Genomic DNA, 20,826 nt, shown 5'->3' with positions numbered 1-20,826 from the left:
GTGAGTTTATTGTAGGTATGTTCCACTCTGATTGATTCTTTTCTTACTATTTATTCAGACTGTATTATAATATTGATCAATGGGTCACAAACACTCAAATAACAAAGCTCAACTTCAATAAATCAGAGCTTACTCTATCCACTCATATTAGCAGATCTCGTTTACCAAGACACTTACAAGGCATTTAATCATCGCTGTGATAACATCTTTGAATACTTGTTTCATTCTTTATTTAGCCTGACATTCATATTCATCACTTCTTTATACTACGAAAATTGGTAGTGAATATATAATTAAATGGGTCAGCTTACCTAGATGCTGGTGTTCTCGCGTGGTTATTTGTTTGACGTGCTCCCTGTTATCCGTATCGTGATTCTAAATTATACAATATGTTTTAGAATTAAGCAATTTTTTGGTATTCAGCTTCTCATATGCGTGTCAGTACATTTGTGACAGTGTGGTTTACAATAACAAGCACAAATATATTATCTGTGATCAAAACATTGTTGGATGTCAGACTTGTGTGGTTTTATTATTAAATCTGAAACGAATTTCGTAACGTTTTGCTGACACATAAAGAAAAGTTGCAGTTTAATTAATGTGCGTGATAAGTAAAGTATCAGTCATTTCAGGTGTAATTTAGAATTAATGAGTTGACAGTGGATGTTCGATGAAAAGTCTGGCTGAATCTTCTCTTGTTCGATATCTTGCGTGCTGTGTGGGACATCGACGTATGTTATCGTTACGGAGTAGCTTCGTTCCCCTCTTCAAGATTTTTCATTTGGCGCAACAGCGTGTAGAACGAGTACGACGCATTTAATAGCTACAACAAAAAAAGAAACGTATCTTTATTAATTAACGTAGGAAAATTCTGATTTGTTGCCTTATTGAAATTAAGTCAGAGCTAACAAAGAACTGCGAAGGACTAACTCTGGAATTTCACTGTGCGATGTTCTAAACATATAACCTAATTACTAGCTATTTTACAGACAGGGTGTGGGGAGCGGGGAAGCATACAACAGTGCCTAATAAAATCACTTAAGTGGGAACATACATCGATTAAAAAAAAGAACGACATTATCGCAACAACTACACAGACAATAAGGTGTATTTCAGTAATTACCTGCAGCGTATACCTGACAGAGACGAGACGTGGCCTCTATGAGACAGTAAAACAGATATCGATTGCAATCATCTGTTGGAAGGGTTCAGTGACTGCCATAGAAATTTGAAACTGTCTCCTTCAGTTCAGTTGATGTCCTTCGAGAGGAGTAGGCCACTTCCCGATACCTGATTTCTACTATAGCATCACAAACACAACTGTACACCGCACAAGCACTCATTGCAGTAAGCCACATCATGAAGGTACACAATTGATACTTCATGATAGGATGGAGCATTCAGTAGCAGACTGACTTCTTTGGGACCCTGCCAAGAATAGCATTTCAGGATTCCCACATCAGCCTGTTAAGCTCATTTCGTGAGTAAGGAGGTCCTTTTGGCTTGTAGTGAGGTAACAGTTTTGGCATTTTAGGCAATATAGCTTTATTTTTGTGGAAACAATCGTGTTTTTGCTACGTGAGTGGGCGCGGTTTAATTGGCTTTATTATTTTGTTATTTTGGTTTAAGCTTACGTCTACAGCCAAAACCTGTTGAGCGCTTTCACTCGCTTTGGTCACTCCTAGAGGCATCTTGCAAACCGGACTAGTCCTCCTATCCAGTCTAATCTGCTTAAGAAATGGTGTAACAATTGATACTTCATGATAGGATGGAGCATTCAGTAGCAGACTGACTTCTTTGGGACCCTGCCAAGAATAGCATTTCAGGATTCCCACATCAGCCCGTTAAGCTCATTTCGTGAGTAAGGAGGTCCTTTTGGCTTGTAGTGAGGTAACAGTTTTGGCATTTTAGGCAATATAGCTTTATTTTTGTGGAAACAATCGTGTTTTTGCTACGTGAGTGGGCTGCGGTTTAATTGGCTTTATTATTTTGTTATTTTGGTTTAAGCTTACGTCTACAGCCAAAACCTGTTGAGCGCTTTCACTCGCTTTGGTCACTCCTAGAGGCATCTTGCAAACCGGACTAGTCCTCCTATCCAGTCTAATCTGCTTAAGAAATGGTGTAACAATTGATACTTCATGATTGGATGGAGCATTCAGTAGCAGACTGACTTCTTTGGGACCCTGCCAAGAATAGCATTTCAGGATTCCCACATCAGCCCGTTAAGCTCATTTCGTGAGTAAGGAGGTCCTTTTGGCTTGTAGTGAGGTAACAGTTTTGGCATTTTAGGCAATGTAGCTTTATTTTTGTGGAAACAATCGTGTTTTTGCTACGTGAGTGGGCGCGGTTATCTGGTGCACGTGGCTGCTGCATCGGGTCCCTTTATCCAGGGCCTCAGCGCGAGCAACCGCTGGGAACGGACGCGTCCTCAAGACAGGCAAGCGCTGATAGTGTACAGGCTTGTGCACTTTGTATGTGCTTATGAATAAAAGTATTTTTATAGCACTTCAGGATTTCTTCCTGACTATGGAGGCTCTTTTGGCTTTTGTGAGGTAACAGTTTTAGCATTTTAGGCAATATACGAGGGCTGTCCAGAAAGTAAGTTACGATTGATCGCGAAATGAAAATCACAGTGAAAATCAGAAATGTTTCATTTGTAACAGTTAGATACACCTTTCAGCTACTTCTCTACGTAGTCGCGGTTCTGACTCAGACATTCGTCGTAGCGTTGTACCAACTTTCCAATACCCTCATCATAGAAGGCAGCCGCCAGTGCTTTCCGCCAATTCTCTACGCTGGCCTAAAGCTCGTTGTCTGTGCCAAAATGTTGTCTTCATAGCCAGCGGTTCGTTTGAGCAGCGATGAAACTCAGTGGGAGACAATTACGGGCTGTATTGTGGGTAACCAAACATTTCCAATTGAAACGATGCAGGAACATCTTCATTGCCCCTGCAGAATGAGGCTGAGAATTGTCTTGAAGAAAAAACCGCACGACAGTTATGTAATGTTGGTTGCATAGCTTCAGGGGAAAATTCTCACCAGGCCCTCGTACTTGGCGGGAGACACTATTTCCTATAACATCTTTACGCGCTCACTAAGAGCTCAGGAATGAAAAGAGCGACAAAATTCTACCTAGAGTCATACTAGAGACACTGCCCAACACATCTTTGCAAAGCTTTATCGGATTTTCATAGTCGTTTCCGTTTCGCGACCGATCGTAACTTACTTTCTGGACAGCCCTCGTAGCTTTTTAGGAAATTCAAAATTCTGAGATCAATTGTGTAAAGAGTGTGCCAAGAATACAAATTTCATGTGTAACCTTTCACCAAGGACAACGTTGTGGCCGGAGGCGTTCATTTAATGACTGAGACCAGCAGCATTTACGTAGAGTTGTCAGTGCTCAAAGACAAGCAACACTGCGTGAAATAAGTGCAGAAAACAATGTGGGACGTATGATGAACATATCTGTTAGGACAGTGAGGCAAAATTGGGCGTTAACGGCCTACGGCAGCAGACTACAGACGTCAGTGTCTTTGCTAACAGCACAACATTGCCTGCAGAATCGCTCCTGGGTGAGAAACAATATCAGTTGCACCCTAGACGACAGAAAAACTGTCACCTGGTCAGACGAATCCTGATTTCAGTTGGTAAGAGGTGATGGTAGGGTTCAAGTTTGACACAGAACCCACAAAGCCATGGACCCAAGTTGTCAACAAGGCACTATGCAAGCTGGTGGTGGCTTCATAATGGTGTGTGCTATGTTTACATGGTACGGACTGTGTCCTCTCATCCAACCGAATCAATCACTGGCTGGAAATGGTTATGTTCGGCTACTTGAAGATCTTTTGCAGCCGTTTGCAACAGAATTTTTATGGATGACAATGAGCCATGTCGCCAGGCCACAATTGTTCGCGACTGATTTGAAGAACATTCTGGACATTTTGAGAATGATTTGGCCACCCAGATCACCCAACACAAATCCCATTGAACGTTTGTGGGACATAATCGAGAGGTCAGTTCATGCGCAATGTCCTGCACTGGCAACACTTTTGCCATTATGAATGGCTATAGAGGCAGAAGGGCTCAATATTTCTACAGACCTAATAATACACACGATGTGCATGGATCACAAGGAAACCACGAGGGGATGATAGTAATGGAAGAACAAGAGTAAGCGTTCAAACTAAAAAGGGCACAATGTAGGAGGGTAGGCTTGCATCTACTGTTAAACCTGTAGATGAAATGCCACAGGAAACAAAAAAAGTTGGAAATGCGATGAAAATTCTGAGTGAAAGGATATCAACTGTAGCAATCATTGAGGATCTTATCATCCTCTGTGAAAGTGAGGAAAAATTAAAGCATCTCTCGAACGGAAGGAATAGTCTACTGGGTGCAGAATACAGACTGAGAAATAAAAAAAGGGAAATGAAAGTATTAGAGAGCACCAGGAATGAAACTAGTAACAAGCTTAACTTCAAAATTGGAATAGCTGACAAAATGTACAAATTCTGCTGCTTTGGAAGTATGTAACACTTGATGATCTCCTGGTGGGATCGACTCAGGAAAATGTCATCATCAGGAGAAACAAAACTGGTGTTCTATGGATGTGAGCACGGAATGTTTGATCCCTTAATCGCTCAGGTAGGTTAGAAAATTTAAAAAGGGAAATGGATAGGTTGATGTCGGCTATAATGGGAATCAATGAAGGTCGGTGAGAGGAGGGACAGGACTTCTGGTCAGGTGAATACAGGATTATAAATACAAAATCAAATAGCGGTAATGCAGGACTAGATTTAATAATGAATAAGAAAACAGGAATGTGGGTGAGCTACTATGAACAGCATAGTGAACGCATTACCGTAGATAGACACAGCCAGCAGATGACATTCTGTGAGGAATTACCTTGGGAGTGTCATTAAGGAGACGGCAATGAGTTCTCTTGCACCATACCCTCACAACACGGATGTACCTACCAGTGCAGGGCCAGATGTCTGCAAGTCAACTGTATACGTTTTGTATTAGACTAAGGAAGTGTTTGTGTGAAGTTCAGATTTTATGTTTTTCTATTTGTGTACGAGAGGAAACAGCCGGGAACTATGGTACAGTCCGACTAGGAAACTACATTAAAAAATCTTGAATATTCCCATGAAAAGTGTTCTCTTAAGTTGTCGAACACACAGAGATTTGAAATCCTTTTGGTTAATTCTTATTGAGCCCATTTGACACGGCCAAACTTATCTTCCTGATGAGGGACGTTACGATGTCAGCCTGTGCAAGGACCCTTCTGCTACAGTAAGAAATGTGACTGTAAAATGTGTGTGACAGGTGATTCGACTATATAAACTGATGGGTTAGGAAAAGTGCTGTCTAAGACTTCTGGTTGTGTGACTTTAACGCCCATCTCAAAAGAAGAATTTCTGTTGGTGATGGAGAGTTTGCATAATGCCCTCTATAGTCCAGGAAATATCTCTATTTACAAAATTGACCGGATTTTGTGCCTCTTCAACAAGAAGCTGTTCTACATAGATCTGGTAGCGAGGTTTTGGATTCCTTTTAACGGGAGGATAACATTCGTAAGTTGGTTGTTAATGGTAGGTATTTACCAATTAGATCAAATCTCTATTAGGAGAGTAAATATTTATTAGCAGCCATTTACTTTGAGGGAGATGTCTCGGTTTCAATGATGACCAACAACAGAAAGTGAGAAGCCCCAGAAGTGAGATCTAGGAAAATAAAGATGTCCAAGTAGAAAAGTCCTCTATGGTGCCAACTATAGAGAAAAGGGTATTCTTCTAAGTCGAGCATTCACCAATAAACAAATGGTCCTGTCGGTGGCATGGATAGAAGTTGGTGCTCGACAGCGAGAGGAAGGAGTTACTGTTGTTGGAGAGATGTTGTGTTATGAGATACGTAATGTGAGGAAGGCACCCTGATGATGGGGTGGTTCTCAAATGGTGGGTAGTAATTTAGAGGAATGTGCTGCTCTTGATGTACTAGACCTCTAGTTCTTACAGAGTTGACGGGTACATCTGACATGGCGGCCACTTACCGAGAGGAAGGTGTCTCTGTTGATGGGGTGGACTTTGCCGGCGGTGAGGAAAGACGCCTTCTGAGCCCTGCTCATGACGATGCGCAGCAGGTTGGTTACCCGCCGGTCGGCTCCTGGCCACCGGCAGCTGTACACCGCGAATGACACGTACTCGCTCTGTAGGCAAAAGTTACAACTTCAGTGGCTGACAGCACGGTTTCAGATTTAACCCTTTTGAAACTTCCCCTTTGAATGTAAAGAATGACAGTGCTGGAAAAACTCTTACGTTATTAGATTTTCAAACAGCTGAGCAAAACTCAACGTACTCAGACGGTTTTCTCTTTACTTATTCTGATCATCACTAAACTGACACGCAATATTTTTAGCGCAACGCAATCTGACTTTCAATAATCCCTAAAAAAGAATGGTCCTGACTAACAATAGACTATACCTTTCATGAATCACTTACCTCACAAAAATCTTCATTACTCGAACTACTGCAATACAGCGAGCGCCAATAATGCCAGCTAAATAAAAGAAACTACTGAAGGCACTGATTACTGATAGGCATAGTTAGCAAATGAAAGATTTTGATAGGGAATGAACAATGTATTTACCTTAATAATGTTCAAAAGTCATCATATATATATCTATCAATTCATGACATCCATCTTTACAAATTTCCTTTTTCTGACGTACACACGTCCAGATCGTCTGTTCTCAAAACTCTGGCATCTCTCTCTCTCCACATCCACCACTGCTGGCGGCTCACCTCCAACTGCGCAACGCTACGCGCTGCTCACATCCAACTGCCCAACACTACAATAGCGAATATTCCAACAATGCCAACCAGCCACAGATTGCACACAGCGCAGTCAGTGGTTTTCATACAGGGCGCTACGTGGCGTCACCAACATAACACCCTAAACAGCCTACTTACACTTTGTTGCCTGCTGGTGCCTCTAAGTACCACCTCTTGCGATCGTTGTTTATTCTGACTGGACACATGTTTCCCACAGCCTGGGATTATGGTACCTTTAAGTACATGTTCATTTTGAGTTGTAAACACTTCACTGGCTTCTGCATCTCGTTTGTTAGTCAAAGAGTATGTTTCTATAATCTTTGGTGGCACCTGAAGGTTTGCTTGGGAAAGATCGTATTTGTTTTATTTACTGTCCTACGATTGTTAGCAGTTTTTGTGTTTACTAGCAAAGATGTGATGAAAGTTAGCAGTTCTTTTGTTAAATCTGTAGTCTTTATTTACGAAATAAGCCGAAAACCGTGTGATACTTTAGAGTACCGTCTGGCCGTGAATTTCCTTGCCACACAAGCGTGGTTTGTCGCTTTCTTTGATTTTTTATGCTACATTTCACTAACTTTTTCGATCTGTTTGCACAAGGGTCAGACTCCTTTTAGTGTTAGCACGGTTCTCAATATTTGAAATGTTGTTTCACACAGAAGTACCACTTTTTGGGTATTGGCCTTACTAACACATGGCAGAATTGTTGCAGCTACTCTAAGAGGTTTGCCAGATTATAATGACGTTACGGAAGTAAGGAAGATGAAGACAATGATACTGATCCAAATCAAGCCAATAATTCTACCCGTTTATGTTTTGATGAGATTTTTGTAAAAACTTCTGATTTTGATGCGATTTTTGAAAGAATTTTCATAGAATTTGCACCAGTTGAACTCGAAATAAGTTTATTTGCAACTACAGAGATAACGCTGCTTACATGAAAACCGTCTCAAAATTAGAAAGATATGAGACTAAAATTTACAGAAAGTGAAGGAAAAGTAGATAACTGAATTATTTTCTTCAACGTAAGAAATTGGTGAAACAATGTAGCGCAGTGAAGCCTGTACATTGTGGTTACAAACAGCGACATACTGAAGACCTGAAAGGCTACTTCCTTAATTTTTATGAAGGAAGAAATGAAACTTTGGAGAAGCAATCAGAAAATTTTGGGTTTATGAAAGACGTTTTGAGCAAAAACAGGAGGCTTAGCTTTGATAACTTTTTTCCTTATTTTGTCCTCCGTGGAGCGCAGAAGTAGAGAAAATTTCGTTTGTAGAGTAATAAAGATATACAGGAAAAGTTTCCCATCAGATATTTACCTTCCAAGGTAATGAAAAGAGGTTGCTTTCGTTATAGGATGCCATCCTCTAGAATTGAGATACTTTGTTGAAAGACAACCAGATTGTGTGCCTTGCTTCCAGTTACCATGAAAGTAATATTTGTCTCTAGAAAGCAGTAGGCTGGTATTAAAATCAACATTCAATGAAGGACTAAAGTTATAATATGGGCTTTGTGAACTATGTTGAAGACTTACCTCTGGTTAAATGCCGGGAAGAAGACCCAGAAAATATTTGTAATTGCTTATAAACTGTACTGTGTGCTATGTAGAAAGATTCCACTTCTGGAGTTAAGGAGAAAGGTTGCTCAGGGACTGATGTGACAGATTAGTGCAGAGCATATCAATCCCAAAGCTACAAGCCATGTTGTGACAGAAATCAAGGAAGAAATTATTCCCAGAGGATGCAAAATTAGGAAAGAAATGTGTTAATTTTGTCACTTTTGTAGTAAACAGAGGAAGATCTGATGTAGGTAGCAAAAGAAAGGTTCAATCCGTACGAGGATCAAAATGTTTATTTTGCGGAGTATTTCTTCGGTGGGATGTAAGTAAAAATATTTTTGCTGGACTCTAGTATCTGTGTAACTACTTTGCTAATGGTCACTTATTTATAGCCTTAGTGCATTCTAACACATTTGAATTCGTTATTTAGTGCTGTGCTGAGAAGTGTTGGTTGACAAGCTATCGGACGGCCAGACCAATATTCGAAAGTACCACCTTCTTAAAATGGTAAAAATAAAAAATTAGAGCTCTGAAAAAAATTCACTATTGTATTGTTACTATTCACAGATGTTACCATGGAAAAACTGGAAAAAGTATGTGTTTTTTATAGTTCAGGAAACAAAAGGTTAAGGTGCCCACCGTGTAGGTCGCTAGATCGCTACGTCAAAGTAACTGACTTCGTATACTATTCTTTCCCTGTTACGTTCCTGGTAGCAAATGGTGGGCTATAGTTGGCTAACAGAATACAAGTGTAACTGTGCAGGTTTTGCTGGTTGCCGTGCGCGCTCAAATAGATCGGCAAAGCTGAGACTTATCCGGGAAGCCAATACTATTGCTATTTGTGCAGGAACACATTTTATAAACGCAAATCAATAACTGATATTTGTTATGTGGTTGACACAAACAAAATTTTGTTCGCATGAACCTTGTTAGAGTTCGGGATATTACAGGTTTGCAAAATTATTTACGGACACACGTGGAACTCTAAAATTTTTAAATAACCTGTCGGATAAAATGCTAGCAACAGAAACGGTTCATAGCTTAAGGAATGATTATAAAGTTTTGACATTTTTCTACTAAGTAAAGCAAAATTGTAATGTTACCTATGGTAACATGAGGGAAAACATCTGATATTGGAGTATAAAAATACGTAAGCTATATAAAATGTTGCATAATACTTGATTAAACGTAAGGAAAATAAATTTAAATGTATTTGATTCACATTTTCATTAATTTTGAGCAATTAAGCGTCCGTAGCGACCTAAAGTGTGATGATCACATGCAACTACACGGCGCAACACAATTAAAGGTTCGCTTTTTCGAAACCCCGTAATTACCTGGAGTTGTGATGTAGGAGTTTTAGTTTTGGCTCAAAGGTGCCTACAATCTTCCTCTGCAATGGTGTAAAAGCGTGGCACCCTGTGACGTCACCCTCTGGCTCAACGACGCTTCAGACAGCAAGGTATCGACAGATACGAAAGAATGGGCAGGAGCTCGGAAGCTCATGTCAGCTGTAAGCTGGGTTAATGGTGTCACACTGACACCAAATTTCGTCACTATTCTGTTCAATGCTACCGTGGACGTGTCACACGATGGGAGGGTCATCACACGCCCTCTTACCCGCATTTCACGTTTTCTTTTGACGTCACCGCGATAGGGGTCAGAAGCGCGACGCTCGTCGTTGAAATCACGCGGCTTTCTTATGGGTGGCCGAGGAAAATATTTAAGGTACACTGCCGCCCGGTACTGACACGAAAAGGCGTCAGTGAAGCCACACCTTCCCTTGGGGCCTCGATACCCACAGATTTCGCAGTCGAAAACAATTCGCAGTGCGGTGAGGAACAGGACGACGTTCTTCACAATCTTTGAAGATACTGACACCCCCCGCCCTCCTCTATTCGGTCGATCCAACCCTTGTGTAAGGAAATCGTGGGCCTGAAACCCCACTGAACATGATCACACGCTTTGGAGTGTAGTGCGACCGCAATTTTTTGTTGTGCTATTCAGGGTGAAACTACTACGGATTAGCATTCGACGAAATCTGAATGTGAACTTCTTTTCCAGCCCTCCTGTGGCGTGATCACGGGGAGGGTGGGGCTATATAAAGGGGGGAGGGGGCGTTGCGGCATTAACACATGAGTCAATAAAAGGGCACAGGTTATGTCTAAGAGGCCCCAGTTCTACAACACTCTCAGTGCTACACCTGCGTCTTTGTCGAGCACTTTAAAAATGTACCTGTACAGAGATGATGATGATGATGATGGCGTTCGGTTTGTGGGGCGCTCAGCTGCTCGGTCATCAGCACCCGTACAAAGTCCCAATTTTTACACGGTCCATTTTTTCACAATCCAATCTAGTCACTGTCACAAATGATCAAGATGATGGTGATGAAATGATGAGGACAACACAAACACCCAGTCACCGGGCAGAGAAACCCCCAACCCGGCCGGGAATCGAACCCAGGACCTTGTGATCCAGAGGCAGCAACGCTACCTGTAGAGAGACAGACACTGGTTACTGTGCGCTAGTGTGACTCAAGCCTGACTTTCGACACCCCTTAGATTTCGCGTGCGTCCTGCAGGCGCTAGTTCACCGACATAGCGCCACTTAGCTCAGGCCTGTTGAAAGGGATGCCTATCACGACGGCGCCCAGCAATCAGTGACTCGCTGTCTCTGGCTAGGAGGGCTGCTCCGAAAGATAGGTCCGATCGGATGCGAAATGGAAACCACAGTGATAATACGATGAAGATTTGCACAAATGTGTTCGACAGATTCTCTAGTATTCCCGTCGATCGCGCCGCATCGCTCTTCCCAATTCTGAGCGCACAGTGACCACGAAAAGACGTGTCCCGCCAACTATGAGTGCCTGGTGAGAGATTTCGCCCGATGGAATGCAGCCCACATAACGTAACTTTCATCCTTTTAATTCTTCATGGAACTCTCGGCTGCACTCTTCAGGGGCAATAAAAATGTTCCTGCAGCATCTTCAATGGCAAGTGTTTGATGACCCACAACAGAGCCCGTAACTGGTTCCCCTGAATTTCATCTCTGCTCACATAAACCGCTTTCTTTAAAGGCAACATTTTAGCACACACAACAAGCTGTAGACCAGCATAGAAAATTGGCGGAAACTATAGGGAGCTGCCTTCTACGATGAGGGAACTGAAAAGTTGGTACAACGCTACGACAAATGTCTAAGTCGGATCGTCGACTATGTGAAGTAGCTGGAAGTGTAGCAACCGTTGCAAATAAAATATGATTGATTTTCACACTTATTTCCATTTCGCAACCAATCGGACCTTACTTTTTCACATAGTCCTCATATATTTAGAAACTGCTCAATAAAGACGCGCAGGTGACACTGGGTGTGTATCCGGTATGAGGCGCCTTCGAGCGCCCTTTGCCGTTTTCCTCATGGATGTCTCAATGCCGCACCTCTCTGCGATTACGCTACAGGAGGACTGGAAAAGCATGAACACCCTTTACTGCTTCCGTTCACACTCATATTTCATCGAATGCTTTTGAACGGTCCCTATAGGTTCTACCAGAGCAAAAACTGGAGTCCTGCTACACTCCAAAGAAGTACAATCACATTCAGGACGGGTGCAGACACACGATGTCCTTAGAAAAGGGCTGAATCGACCAAGACGGGGGTGGAGGGGGGCATTCAGGAGTGTCAACATTGTGAAGAACGTCAAAAAATGGTTCAAATGGCTCTGAGCACTATGGGACTTAACATCTATGGTCATCAGTCCCCTACAACTTAGAACTACTTAAACCTAACTAACCTAGGGACATCACACACATCCATGCCCGAGGTAGGATTCGAACCTGCGACCGTAGCAGTCTCGCGGCTCCGGACTGAGCGCCTAGAACCGCTAGACCACCGCGGCCGGCTGTGAAGAACGTCGTCCTGTTGTCTATCACACAGTATTTTTTCTTTTTATCGTTACATGTGAAGGGGACGGAAGACGGCTGTAGGAGGATTTCAGCCAAATAGGTGACAGTTACGGGGTTTCGAAAAATGGGTTCTTTACCTGTGTTGTGCAGTGTAGTTGTAGGAAAAGCATATGCTAGGCTGAGAGTCACTGAAGTAAGCTTAACGAAATGTAAATCGTCCACGAAAGAAGTGACGTACAAAACAGTCGTCCGACCTATTCTTGACTATTGATCGTCAGTCTAGGATCATTACCGGGATGGATTAACGGAAGAGAGTGAGTGAGAGAGAGAGCAGGAGATAGAAGATCCAGCAAGGAACGGCGCGTTTCGCCACGGTTTCGTTTAGTAAACGCGAGAACACTACAGAGGCGCTCATCGAAGCCTAGTGGCAGACGCTACAACACGGTGTCCTGCATTGCAGAGAGGTTTGCTGTTAAAATTCCAAATGCATAAGTTCTAAAAAGTGTCGGGCAACGCGTTACTTCCTCACACATACACCGCGCGAAATGCCGAGAAATTTAGAGAAACTACAGTCCATACGGAGAACTGCTGACAGTCGGTCTTCCAAGGCATCGTTCCTAAACTGAACAGGGATGATCGAGAAAGGGGGTGGGGGGATGATAGTGATGCCGTAAGTACTCTCCATCGCACAGTGTAAGGAGTCTTATGGGGTATAGACGTAGGTGGAAGTGTAATATAAAGGACGACCAAAACGTTTCCGTTTGAGAGGATTACTGCAGAGTATGTGCAACGTAGCACCACACTGATGTGGGTGTATAAGCACCGATATGTAGACAAGGGATTAGTGCGGCATTCGTGTCTTTCCGATGTCCATGCTGTGATTGCGGAGACGTGAACTATGGCGACGTTATTACCAAATATATCCAAACATGACCAATTTGCTGTTATCCTTTTCTTGGCTGCTGAAGGAGAAAACCCATCGGAGAATAGAGAACATGTATAGGGCAGCATGTCTGTCGAAAACTGCGACAAGAGATGCTGAAGTTTCATGATAACGCTCGTCCTCATATCACAAACGTCCTAACGCGTTACGCCAACTCAAGTGGGAGAGGCTCGAGCACCCGCCCTATTGTCTTGATCTCTACCCATGCTGTTACACGACTTCAGTCCATTAAAAAAGACTTTGATTTGTCGACGATTCCTGTCGGATGAGTATGAGCAGCAGGCAGTTACGGACTTCTTCACGCAGCAGGACATGGTATTTTACTAAACGGGTATCTTTAACCGTATGCCTCAGTCTGATAATTGCATCAATGCTCACAGAGAATTTGACTAATTGGCATACCGATTATGGACTGTATGGCCTTTGAACAGAAACTTTTTGGTCGACCCTTATAGAAATTCTCCAATGGAGACACGAAGCACCATATTTTGAGATGAGAACAATTTTCATCTAAATTCAGTAAATGGATCGAAAACGTTTGTCCACTCTCTCCTTCCCTCACAGGTACTGCTTTTTAGTAATAATGGCCCAAAAATGGTTCAAATGGCTCTGAGCACTATGGGACTTAACATCTGAGGTCATCAGTCCCCTACAACTTAGAACTACTTAAACCTAACTAACCTAAGGACATCACACACATCCATTCCCGAGGCAGGATTCGAACCTGCGACCGTAGCGGTCGCGCGGTTCCAGGCTGTAGCGCCTAGAACAGCTCGGCCACTCTGGCCGGCTAATAATGGCACATATAAACAAAATTGATTGTACAGCTTCAAGGCATTTAATGTTACTTGATGGCGACAGGGTTACTGGATATGATGATATCTCCATTAATTTTTCTGCCGGTAATGTAACAGAATTAGCCCCTCTCTTACCTAACGTTTATTGAAGATGTCTCTAACTACGGAGCAATCTTTCCTGTTATTAAGGAAGATTGCTGACTGGACTTATGTCACTGCCTAAGATTTCTGCAGTACCGTGATATGCGTTTTGTCTCATATGATGAAGATTTTTGAATATTAAATTACCTTTCTCCATTACCAAAATTGCTTCCGTATGCTGTGACGCCTGACAACCAGCTCGCTGATGTCTTTCATACACTCAGAAGATCGTAGCTAGCAGATGGGTTTTTTGACGAGAGGAATGAGATATGACCGTCAGGCCTACTTTTCGCAATATACAACGTGATGGACTTACATTTCGGTACTTTTTAAATGTTGGTGATCTATTTTAACAAAGGCAAATACTCATAATAATGGAATACATTATTAATAATAATAATTCCGTATGGCTAAACGACCTGGCGCGACTCTTTCAACTGAACGCAATTTTGTTGACTTGTGTGTCCCTAATCCACTCCTAATCCTAGTGGGGAAAGGGATCCTACAGTTTAACATGGAGTCCCCAATCACATGTCGTTCCTGTTGAATCTTCCGATCACTGAAAGATGAAGGCTAGTTAAAGGCAGACACAAATATCCGGCAGCCTTTCGGGTTCCAGACACGCGCTTTCCCGCTACACGACCAGCCACGACTAACGCAACAATGGTCAGTATGTTACAATTTTCCTGATCTCCGAGACACAGACATTTTATTTTTAGAACGGTGATGGTTTATCACTGCACGACAGTAGTTCTCAAAGAGAAAAATTACATCATGTAAGTATTTTCCAGATGTAAGGAGACATTGGAGCGTAAAACGCAGTTGAAATGTGGACTTCCTGTTGTGGGTTTGAATAACGTCTACCCAGAACTCTGAAACTTCACGTGTACTGCTTGTGTTCTATTTTCTGACAAAAGCTAACGATTCGCAACGTACTAGTTGATTTACAGCAACCAAAAGAAAAAGGAAAAAATGAACTTAAATAAAATTAATCATCAGAAGAACCTATTTGCTGTTACCTAACAACTGATGGGCAAGCACACAATCACGTAATAAATTTAGTGGTTCGTCTGCTGTTATAAAGTAGGAGTCTGATTGTGCGCAGTTACATTGTGCCCTTAAGAAATTCTTTAAATAATAGTAAGCCAGCGTAAGATACAATCAATAAATGTTAAAGAAAAATAAATTGGAAATATTAATTAAGGCAAATCTGGACTAGTCCGTTAGGACAACAACGTACTCTGATACCAAAGTTCCGTTCAATGTCAGTTTTATTCAAGTCAAGAAAACAAGTTAACTGCAATGGTGGTCATACAGTGATGATAATACTCCAAGAATTAAATATGAATTTCGAATACAAGTGCAAACAAAGCAAGCAAAGAGTACGCACAACGCTTACTTTTGTCAAAGGCATTGTCATGTGCTTTGATTCTTCGATCTAAGCAAATTCTCTGCATGTGGGCAGTCCGTTGAAGTCTATTGAATAAACGATCTAATAAAGTGCAATATAACGATCCATACTAGTACACTATTAAACACATCTCCAGAATTACACACTGTTGTTGTTGTTGCGGTCTTCAATCCTGAGACTGGTTTGATGCAGCTCTCCATACTACTCTATCCCGCGCAAGCTTCTTCATCTCCCAGTACCTACTGCAACCTACATACTTCTGAATCTGCTTGGTGTTCTCATGTCTTGGTCTCCCTCTACGATTTTTACCCTCCACGCTGCCCTCCAATACTAAATTGGTGATCCCTTGATGCCTCAGAACATGTCCTACCAACCGATCCCTTCTTCTAGTCAAGTTGCGCCACAAACTTCTCTTCTCCCAATCCTATTCAACACCTCCTCATTAGTTACGTGATCTACCCATCTAATCTTCAGCATTCTTCTGTAGCATAACATTTCGAAAGCTTCTATTCTCTTCTTGTCTAAATCGTCCATGTTTCACTTCCATACATGGCTACACTCCATACAAATACTTTCAGAAACGACTTCCTGACACTTAAATCTATACTCGATGTTAACAAATTTCTCTTCTTCAGAAACGCTTTCCTTGCCATTGCCAGTCTACATTTTATATCCTCTCTACTTCTACCATCATGAGTTATTTTGCTTACCAAATAGCAAAACTCCTTCACTACTTTAAGTGTCTCATTTCCCAATCTAATACCCTCAACATCACCCGACTTAATCCGACTACATTCCATTACCCTCGTTTTGCTTTTGTTGATGTTCATCTTATATCCTCCTTTCAAGACACTATCCATTCCGTTCAACTGCTCTTCCAAGTTCTTTGCTGTCTCTGACAGAATTACAATGTCATCGGCGAGCCTCAAAGTTTTTATTTCTTCTCCATGGATTTTAATACCTACTCCGAATTTTTCTTTTGTTTCCTTCACTGCTTGTTCAATATACAGATTGAATAACATCGGGGAGAGGCTACAACCCTGTCTCACTCACTTCCCAACCACTGCTTCCTTTTCATGCCCCTCAACTCTTATAAATGCCATTTGGTTTCTATACAAATTGTAAATAGCCTTTCGCTCCCTGTATTTTACCCCTGCCACCTTCAGAATTTGAAAGAGAGTATTACAGTCAACATTGTCAAAAGCTTTCTCTAAGTCTACAAATGCTAGAAACGTAGGTTTGCCTTTCCTTAATCTAGCTTCTAAGATAAGCAGTGGAGTCAGTATTGCCTCACGGAATCCTAATTGATCTTCCCCAAGGTCGGCTTCTACTAGTTTTTCCATTCGTCTGTAAAGAATTCGCGTTAGTATTTTGCAGCTGTGACTTATTAAACTGATGGTTCGGTAATTTTCCCATATGTCAACACCTGCTTTCTTTGGGATTGGAAATATTATATTCTTCTTGAGGTCTGAGGGTATTTCGCCTGTCTCACACATCTTGCTCTCCAGATGGTAGAGTTTTGTCAGGACTGGCTCTCCCAAGGCCGTCAGTGGTTCTAATGGAATGTTGTCTATTCCCGGGGCCTTGTTTCGACTCAGATCTTTCAGGGCTCTGTCAAACTCTTCACGCAGTATCATATCTCCCATTTCATCTTCATCTACATCCTCTTCCATTTCTATAATATTGTCCTCAAGTACATTGCCCTTGTATAGACCCTCTATATACTCCTTCCACGTTTCTGCTTTCCCTTCTTTGCTCAGAACTGGGTTTCCAAAGGTCTCTTTAATTTTCCTGTAGGCAGTATCTATCTTACCCCTAGTGAGATAAGCCTCTACATCCTTACATTTATCCTCTAGCCATCCCTGCTTAGTTATTTTTGAGACGTTTGTATTCCTTTTTGCCTGCTTCATTTACTGCATTTTTATATTTTCTCCTTTCATCAATTAAATTCAATATTTCTTCTGTTACCCAAGGATTTCTACTAGCCCTCGTCTTTTTACCTACTTGATCCTCTGCTGCCTTCACTACTTCATCCCTCAAAGCTACCCATTCTTCTTCTACTGTATTTCTTTCCCCCATTCCTGCCATTAGTTCCCTTACGCTCTCCCTGAAACTCTGTACAACCTCTGGTTTAGTCAGTTTATCCGGGTCCCATCTCCTTAAATTCCCTTTTTGCAGTTTCTTCAGTTTTAATCTACAGTTCATAACCAATAGATTGTGGTCAGAGTCCACATCCGCCCCTGGAAATGTCTTACAATTTAAAACCTGGTTCCTAAATCTCTGTCTTACCATTATATAATCTATCTGATACCTTCTAGTATTTCCAGGGTTCTTCCATGTATACAACCTTCTTTCATGATTCTTGAACCAAGTGTTAGCTACGATTAAGTTGTGCTCTGTCCAAAATTCTACCAGGCGGCTTCCTCTTTCATTTCTTAGCCCCAATCCATATTCACCTACTAAGTTTCCTTCTCTCACTTTTCCTACTACCGAATTCCAGTCACCCATGACTATTAAATTTTCGTCTCCCTTCAGTATCTGAATAATTTCTTTTATTTCATCATGCATTTCTTCAATTTCTTCGTCATCTGCAGAGCTAGTTGGCATATAAACTTGTACTACTGTAGTAGGCGTGGGCTTCGTGTCTATCTTGGCCACAATAATGCGTTCACTATGCTGTTTGTAGTAGCTTACCCGCATTCCTATTTTTTTATTCATTATTAAACCAAGTCCTGCATTACCCGTATTTGACTTTGTATTTATAACCCTGTATTCGCCTGACCAAAAGTCTTGTTCCTCCTGCCACCGAACTTCACAATTCCCACTATATCTAACTTTAACCTATCCATTTCCCTTTTTAAATTTTCTAACCTACCTGCCCGATTAAGGGACCTGACATTCCACGCTCCGATCCGTAGAACGCCAGTTTTCTTTCTCCTGATAACGACATCCTCTTGAGTAGTCCCCGCCCGGAGATCCGAATGGGGGACTATTTTACCTCCGGAATATTTTACCCAAGAGGACGCCATCATCATTAACCATACAGTAAAGCTGCATGCCCTCTGGAAAAATTACGGCTGTAGTTTCCCTTTGCTTTCAGCCGTTCGCAGTACCAGCACAGCAAGGCCGTTTTGGTTTGTGTTAGAAGGCCAGATCAGTCAATCATCCAGACTGTTGCCCCTGCAACTACTGAAAAGGCTGCTGCCCCTCTTCAGGAACCACGCGTTTGTCTGGCCTCTCAACAGATACCCCTCCGTTGTGGTTGCACCTACCGTACGGCTATCTGTATCTCTGAGGCACGCAAGCCTCCCCACCAACGGCAAGGTCCATGGTTCATGTTGCATTGAAATGACTAACTTCAACTATCTGCACATCATGTTGTTATAAGCGACTCTAGGCCAAGCAAGCTCTTACCCAGAAGAAGGATAGCCACCGAAAGACCCCTAAACATTTAATGTAGGTTAATTCTTACAAAGAAGAAGGCAGCAACCAGCCACTATTAATACCGCTATTTATTTAGGTAAATAGCGCCGTAACCGGTTTCGAACTAGCAAGTTCATCATCAGACGGCTGTTCACATGATTTGCAAGATACACTTTACATAATCGTCAGTTTTCGATTTTTTTCTTCCACTATGGCGAAATATTCTTGATGTGTTGGTGCCCTACGGTAGAAAACAGTCTTAGAAGCGCCCTATGTGAAAATAACCAACCTCCAAACGATGAAATACAGAGTAAATAAATATGTGAAGTTAAGTGGTTATGGTACCTACGTCGAAAATTCAGCGTGATATTGTTGCGAAATAGCAGGATTATATTTTTCGAATATCCCAAAATATACCCAGCACTTATGTAATTTGTACATCACCATATTGTGCAAAGCACCACACACACACACACACACACACACACACACACACACACACACACAACACACCAAAAACTATTTGCCACATGTGAAGTTATTACAAAGATTGCAGATTTACAAATACAGCAGTGTCAGAAACGTTCTCTCTCAGAGACATTACAATATACAGATTACTTTGATTTCACAGTATGACTGTTTTTAAAGAATTACTTAACATAATGAAAATTAAAACACAAAGATAAACCTTACATTATGAGCATACAATATTACGGATGAAATTGACAGATTTAGTAACCAGATTGTGTGAACGCTACTTATATGATATTATGTAAATACTGTGCTATATACTAGGAGCAACATAGAGGTGAGATAAAGTGAATAATATGACAGTAACAACTATATTAACATCTACGGTTCACTGAAAATGTGATAACTTCACATGTTGCAAATTCTTTTTGGTGTGTGTGTGTGTGTGTGTGTGTGTGTGTGTGTGTGTGTGTGTGTGGTGGTGGTGGTGGTTGTTGGGATGTTTAAGGGGGACTAAACAGCTGAGGTCATCAGTCCCCTGGGTGTGTGTGTGTGTGTGTGGTGCTTTGCACAATATGGTGATGTACAAATTACATAAGTGCTGGATGTATTTTGGAATATTCGAAAAATACAATCCTGCAACTTCGCAACAAAATCGCGCGGAATTTTCGACGTAAGTACCATAACCACTTAACCTCACATATTTATTTACTCTGTATTTCATCGTTTGGAGGTTAGTTATTTTCACATAGGGCGATTCTAACACTGTTTTCTACCGTAGGGCACCAACACACCAAGAATATTTCGCCACAGTGGAAGAAAAAATCGAAAACTGACGATTATGTAAAGTGTATCTTGCAAATCATGTGAACAGCCGTCTGATGATGAACTTGCCAGTTCGACACCGGTTACGGCGCTATTTACCTAAAAATAAATAGCAGTATTAATAGTGGCTGATTGCTGTCTTCTTCTTTGTAAGAATTAACTTACATTAATTGTACACAGCTACGGTCTCACTATGTCAGTTTTAGACAAAATAGCATACCCTTAAACATGCTCTCCTTGCTCCGTCCTCAACTTTGTCACATGACCACCACTGTAGTCATGTCAACTCTTAACTTCTAGACAATCGTTTGAAATTACTTACACGTTTTTAAACAAGTCCAAACTGTCCCTCAGCAAAATATTACAACCGTTAGTAGGGATATTACAACCGTAGTTGGGATCGACTGCGATGTCATTGGTTGGTTACTGTGGCACTACTAAGACATCAAAAAAGGCCTCCATTATAAATGGAATCAAAACATTATGTGCAAAGAAAAGGAAATGTCTGAAATGGTTAAGACACACAGAGA

The 20,826-nt window shown here is 41.6% G+C and overlaps 1 protein-coding gene across 1 annotated transcript in view; it reads right to left on the bottom strand.

The window, feature by feature from the left end:
* Positions 1-628: 628 nt before the first annotated feature.
* LOC124709013 (odorant receptor Or2-like) overlaps positions 629-20,826 on the bottom strand; it is a 161,627-nt gene continuing 141,429 nt past the window's right edge. Inside the window, exons 5-6 of the mRNA XM_047240658.1 lie at positions 6,050-6,205; positions 629-823 (exon numbers count right to left, since the gene is read on the bottom strand). Coding sequence (XP_047096614.1) covers positions 743-823; positions 6,050-6,205 — 237 coding nt within the window. The 3' untranslated portion in view covers positions 629-742. The remainder of the gene's footprint in view (positions 824-6,049; positions 6,206-20,826) is intronic.

This window comes from Schistocerca piceifrons, chromosome 1 (genome assembly GCF_021461385.2).
Source record: "Schistocerca piceifrons isolate TAMUIC-IGC-003096 chromosome 1, iqSchPice1.1, whole genome shotgun sequence".
In the NCBI taxonomy this organism is placed as follows: Eukaryota; Metazoa; Arthropoda; class Insecta; order Orthoptera; family Acrididae; genus Schistocerca; species Schistocerca piceifrons.
This window is presented reverse-complemented; position numbering and strand designations above follow the sequence as displayed.